We start from the raw sequence: 6758 nt of genomic DNA, 5'->3' as shown, positions 1-6758 counted from the left end.
ATGTACTTGTAACATACACCTGCACTGTTTGTGTATGTGTGTGTATGTGTGTGCACACACACAGAGTTTTCTTACCCCTGAACTCATCTCTGTGCTTTTTGGCTGACTCTGTTGTTGCTTATGGTGTCCTGCCAGCAAACCTCCAGCAGTAAGGTTCGGAAAGCTCTGAAGATAAGCCTGTGACCCTGAGAAATTTCCTTCTGCTATTCCCACGGAGGCTGGCTGTTTCTCCTGAGTATTCCCATGCCCTGGCCCAGCTTGTCCAGCAATGTGCTGATTTGGAAAGAACGGTAATAAGCCCATTCCAGCTGTTAGAGTTGTTTGAGTTGGAATCAGATTAGATGCTGTAGGGAACCACAAATGCCAAAAACTTTTGGTTAGACAAGACTTATTCATAACAGTCCTTTTGATTTTGTTAAATTATAGGCAAAATGCAAACAAACATTTTTTAATCTATTAGAGAACAGTTAAATTCAAAAGGGGAGGTTAGAAGTTGTAAATTAGCAGGTTCCTAGGAAAACAAAAACCTATAATAGGAATCATGCCTTTCTTAAACAACTTCCAGTACAGTCTCAAGAATATTACATTTTTTAATTCTAAGTTTTAATTCTTTATTTTAAAAGTTGAATGCAAAATGTATGCACTTTTTGGCATTTCAGTGGCATCAGTGCCTTTTTTTAAAAATGCCCAGTCATTGTAATTTGCCTGCTTCCATATTTGAAGGAATAATTAGTCTTCAGTTTAAAAAATTCTCTGACTCTTAAAAATTGGTAAAATTAGATGAACTCTAACAATAAATTTGGTCAGCTTTCTTGCACTAGCTCCTCTCTTCCCTGCTCTCCAGTTCAATGTCTTCACACTGGCAACCTGAATCGACCACGGTTGGAGTGTTTACACACAGAAATCACAAATTCTACAAATCAAGATGTTTTTACCCTAGATAACTGGTTTTTAAACATTAACACACCACTATTTAAAACACATCAATATTTGTGAATAGATCACCAAATTTAACATGAAAGTTTTACATTTTTATTTTTAGGGCATAACAAGAAATTCTGGGAGAAAAAAAAAATCAAAGCTTGAATAGGCAAATTCTGAACCATTCCACTTTTTAAAAAAATCTACAGATCAAAATTAAATGAAAAGAGCTAATTTTGATAACTACTTTAAGTCAAATTTATAATTTACAAACTCACTAAACAAATTTCTTAAGTTATTTTTAGTATTATGTACTTAAGAGATGGTTTTATCTCTTAGCGATATATTTATTGAACACTGAATGCAGCACATGCAAAAGAAAATGGCTTATTATTTAATCCAACACAACTAATAAACATTTGCTTAAGCTTTTAGGCATACAGAATTTACTTTTTAGGACAGATCCCTATGATACCATAAAAATTTCTATACCTATGTAATGATTTACCTTTTGCCCAGTCAATACTAACAGTCAGAACTGAGTTATCTGATCATTAGACTTGCTGGTTTAATGTACAAGATATATATGTTACCCATCTATATATTTTAATTTTATTAATGGTGGCCCCTGGTCCCCCAGCATGCTCACTTCAAGCAAATTTCAGTTAATCTTCACACTGAAAGTGTCTTTCAAAATCATATTCAAGTAAGAAATCACATTAACCACCATGCTCCTATTTTTCTTTTAGTCAGAACTGTACACATTATTATTTTTCTTCTAATACTAATATGGAGATCACATTTTAAAAAATGATATCCTATATAATAAAAGCCTAATATGCTAAGTGTCCGGTCGTCCGTTCAACCAATCAAAGGGTAATATGCTAATGATATGCTAAGGCCGCTCAACCGCTTGCTGTGATGTGACTGACCACCAGGGGGCAGACAGTTGATTGGTAGACCAGTCGCTATGATGTGCATCCACCACCAGGGGGCAGACGCTCTGACCAGTAGGTTAGCTTGCTGCTGGGGTCCAGCAGATTAGGACTGAGCGAGATGGGCTGGACACAACCTGGAGCCCTCCCACATCCCCTCCCCAGCTGACCAACCTCCTGCATCCCTTCTTGGCCCTAATCGTGCACTGGTGGGAGTCCCTCGGCCTGGCCTGAGCCCTCTCACAATCCAGAACCCCTCGGGGGATGTCGGAGAGCCAGTTTCAGCACAATTCCGCAGGCCAGGCCAAGGGACCCCACTGGTGCACGAATTCAAGCACTGGGCCTCTAGTAAATAAATAAACTTTAAATTAACAAACACCAGCTATTCTATATAATAAAAGGCTAATATGCAAATTGACCAAATGGCGAAATGACCGGTTACTATGACACACACTGACCACCAGGGGGCAGACGCTCAATGCAGGAGCTGCCCCCTGGTGACCAGTGCACTCCCACAGGGGTAGTGCCACTCAGCCAGAAGCTGGGCTCACGGCTGGCAAACACAGCAGCAGCGGTGGGAGCTTCTCCCAACTCAGCGGCAGTCGGAGATCCCCTGAGGGCTCCTGAACTGTGAGAGGGCGCAGGCCGGGCTGAAGGACCCCCCCCACACACACCCGAGTGCACGAATTTCATGCACCGGGCCTCTAGTTTCTTTATAAAAGCTAAGATTTTCTTACCCAGGCAGAAATTCAATGGATGCCTGTATAATCTGTTGTCAGCCCAGTGGGCAGCAGGTCACTCTCAAATGGACCTATGTGTTTGCCTCACACTGCTGCGAACCTTTACCAAACATTAAAGCTTATCCCACAGGGAAAGTCTTATCTTGGTATGGAAACAAATCCGTCAGCAACATCAATAGTTTTCTAATATTAAAAGCAGAAAAGCCAAAAGAGCCCTGGAAATTTTAAATGACTAAAAACTCAAATTTGACCTTCCTGTAAAAAGTAGAATATAGGTAAATTATCTTTAAACCTCAAATCTGACTGTTCACTGACTTTCCAGTAAATACACATCATTTACTTTTATGTGCTTCTCCATGATGACCCAACTCTGTTTTCAAGGGAAGTGCTGACCCTATTCCTACTGCAGCCTGAAGTACCATCGCTGGGGGATCTCCAAGTAAGCCCGGTTTCTGCAAAAGAAGAGGAAAAATTAAGAACTTTGCCAATGGCAGCAGGATATAATGGCCGAGGCTACACAAGTGAAAATTCAATCTGACCAATAGCCTGATTATAGAAAAAAAAATGAACTCATTCCAAAAGAAAAAATAATTCCATACTTACATTATTAGTATGAATATTCTCAAACTTCATTAATTGTTGCTGTGCCAGTGATACATGGGAGAGATTCTGAAGGAATAAATTAGAAGTATTACCCATAATTGAGCTCTGTGAAAAATGTAAAACATCAAGTTAGTTTAATTTTTAGAAGCTGCTTGTTGTATAACCTAATTCATATGGTTTAATTCTCTAGCTGATCTGAGCAAAAGCAACAGCTTCTTTGTATCTCACGTTTCAACTGCAGACAACAGCAATTAATTCTTATAATGATATACAAGACGTGACTTTAATGTCAGCATCATTCAATCATTTATTTATTCATTTACTCATTCAACAAAGGCTTACTGAGCACTTTCTACGTGTCAGTCACTGTGAGAAACACAACATAGTGAGAAACACAACACTATGATCGGCCCTCATGGATCTTTATCGTTCCCTGAAGAAATAAGGCATTAACTAATTATAAAAACATAAATACAAATGGCAATGGGAACACGAAGGGAAAATACAAGGAGCTATGAGGACAGTGGCGGAATTGAGTGAGATTGTTAAATTCAAAGGTTTTCCTGGGGGACCAACTATTGCGCAGAGATTGGAAGGCTGCGGAGAATAACTAGGCGAAATCTGGGGGGATCAGGTGATGCTGCAGTGGAGAGCATTCCAGGCAGAAGGAACAGCAGGAGCAAAGACCTAAGGAGAAGGGAACAAGGCCCTTTGAAGACCAAAGCAGGCCACTGTAGCTGAGACAGCGATGCCCTGAGCATGGCAGCAGGTGAGCCCAGCTTGGACAGGCCTTAAAGGCAAAATCAAGCATTTTGATTTTAATTCTAAAATAAAGAGAATATTGTCTATTCTCTGAATACCCTTTTTGTATCACTCTTCACACCTTATTGTAATAAATTATTTGTTTATTTTCTCTATTTGTTGAAATTTTGTAAGAATTTTCGCCACTGATCAACGTGTGTTCAATACTGTAGCCTCCATGATCAGCAGAGCGTCTAGTACATGTGAGATTCTCATTAAAACATATTGAGTAAATGAATGAACAAAGGCCCTATAACGTACAAGGTCCTAGGTTAGATTCTAAGAATGAAAAATAAATAAAAGTAGGCCTTTCCCTTAAAAAGCTAGGTGTAGGACCAGACATTCACCCAATCTACAATCACCTGTTATGTATTAGGTTTGATTTGTAACTGGGCTCCTATATAGATGCAGCCTTAACGCTACCTGAAATTAATGTTCATCTCCGGTATTATAGCTATATATACAAACACATTTTAAAATACTTATCTGAAAAAGGTAAAACAAATTTTTACTCTAATATATGAATTATTTTTATAACATCAATTGAAATTTAAGAATAAGAGTTATTGTTCATTCATTTATTGTTTTTCTTTCTGTAAATACTCTTCTGAGTTAAGGCCACATAAGAGGACTTGTTCTGAGCTATAGTCATGCGCCATATAACATTCTGGTCAATGATGGACCAAACATATGACAGTGGTAGGGAATAACAGCTCCATGCCCGAAGACCTTCCAGTGGGGAAAGATGTGGAGGTGAAAGGCAGTGATACTGGTGATCCTGAGCTAATGTGTGTTCGTGTCTTAGTTTTTAACAAAAAAAAAATTTTAAGTAAAAATAATAAATATTTGAAATAAAAAATAGCTTAGAGAATAACGATATAAAGAGAGGAAGCATTTTTGTATAAATGTATAATGTGTGTTTTAAGCTATATGTTTTTACAAGAGTTGAAAAGTTAAAAAAATTACGTTTAGCCCTAGCCAGTTTGGCTCAGTGGATAGAGCGTCGGCCTGTGGACTGAAGGGTCCCAGGTTCGATTCCGATCAAGGGCACATGCGTGGGTTGTGGGCTCAATCCCCAGTAGGGGATGTGCATGAGACAGCCGATCAATGATTCTCTCTCATCATTGATGTTTCTATCTCTCTCTTCCTCTCTGAAAGCAATAAAAATATATTTCAATAAATAAAAATAAAAATTACGTTTATAAAGTTAAAAAGTAAAAGTAAGTTAAGATTTACTTATTGAAGAAAAATAATTTTTATGAATTTAATGTTGCCTGAGTGTACAGTATTTATAAAGACTATGCTAGTGTACAGCAATGTCCTCGGCCTTCACTACTCACTCACTGATTCACCCAAGCAATTTCCATTCCTGCCAGTGCCCAATATAGATGTACCAACACAGGTGAGTTCATACATGATGAAATTGCCTAACTATGCATTTCTTGAAACATATCCCTATTGATAATCAATGAATGACTATACTGATTTAGTTACAGAAAAATTTACCACACAAAATATACCCTTCCTTACTTAATGCCTTACACACAGGAATCAATAAATATATAACGATGCTGCTTTGATTAACTTCATTTGATCTGATGTTCTCATGTTTTTGTATCTTTGTTTTTAATCCTCACCTGAGTATATTTTTTCCATTGTTTTTCAGAGAAAGTGGAAAGGAAGGATGAAAAGAGGGAAGAGAGGGAGTGAGAAAGGAAGGAAGTGTGAGAGAGATACATTAATTGGTTGCTTGACTAGGGGGCAGGGAGCAAACCCACAACCTAGGTATGTGCCCTTGACCAGGAATCGAACCCTCAACCCTTCAGTGCATGGGCCAACATTTAACCACTGACCAACACTGGCCATGGCTAAATTACGTTTTTACGTACCTATACTTATGAATAGTATTTTTTTTAAATACTCATTTAACTTGAGAACTTTACTTGTAAAGAACAAACAAAATATTCAGTACAAATTTTTGATGTTTCAATATTCAATGCTGTTTATATACCTGATGTGCTTTATTCAAATGTAAAAATGCAGGGGAGATGGATGGATTCATCAGATGTGGCAAGCTGTGAGGTGTTCCAAGAACTGCTTTAAGAAAATAAAAGTAATTTAATTTTATGATATATATGGAATTTAAAAATAAAACAAACTTCAAAAAGGATAAATATTTCTTTAAACTTTTAACAAATTAATTGGAAGTTCATTTATATACTGACCTTTTCAGTGCACAAAAAGGACAGGATTCTTTCCATGCGATATTTAAAATCCCCACACCTTCTGTAATAATGGTAAAACACCAAACCTAGCTTTTCTCTTCTCTAGTGCTTTAGTGCAACAAAACCAATTCCATCTTTTAACAAGTATGCTACTAGTTGAATCCATGTTATTTGCTCAGTATTTTTGTTAGGTTTGGGGTATTTTGGCAAGGAGTGGGAGGCAAGGACTTAATACAAACCTGTCTTTGAAAACTACACAGTACAATTGTGAGGAAAATATATATACATAAAAAGTATCCTATCTAATAAAAGACAAAAAGGGTAATTAACTATACCTCCGCTACGCTTCCCATTGGCTAATCAGCGAGATATGCAAACTGCCAACAAAGATGGCGGCCGGCAGCCATGCAGCTGAAGCAAGCAGGAGGCTTGCTTGCTCCAGTGATGGAGGAAGCCAAGGTTCCCCGCCTGCCGCGGCCCAGCTCTGAGCTCCGGAAGCAACAATGTTTCAATTATAGAAGCTAAACAAACCC

The 6758-nt window shown here is 38.0% G+C and overlaps 1 protein-coding gene across 2 annotated transcripts in view; it reads right to left on the bottom strand.

The window, feature by feature from the left end:
* The window catches only part of RAVER2 (ribonucleoprotein, PTB-binding 2), a 92663-nt gene that overhangs the window by 38637 nt on the left and 47268 nt on the right, over positions 1 to 6758 (bottom strand). For both annotated transcript variants that reach the window (XM_005868021.2, XM_005868023.2), the window contains 4 exons: positions 6012 to 6097; positions 3200 to 3304; positions 2937 to 3048; positions 76 to 344 (listed from right to left, as the gene is read on the bottom strand). In XM_005868021.2, coding sequence (XP_005868083.1) covers positions 76 to 344; positions 2937 to 3048; positions 3200 to 3304; positions 6012 to 6097 — 572 coding nt within the window. The remainder of the gene's footprint in view (positions 1 to 75; positions 345 to 2936; positions 3049 to 3199; positions 3305 to 6011; positions 6098 to 6758) is intronic.

This window comes from Myotis brandtii, unplaced genomic scaffold (genome assembly GCF_000412655.1).
Source record: "Myotis brandtii unplaced genomic scaffold, ASM41265v1 scaffold26, whole genome shotgun sequence".
Classification (NCBI taxonomy): domain Eukaryota; kingdom Metazoa; phylum Chordata; class Mammalia; order Chiroptera; family Vespertilionidae; genus Myotis; species Myotis brandtii.
Note: the sequence above shows the minus strand (reverse complement) of the source record. Positions and strands in the feature narration are given on the sequence as shown.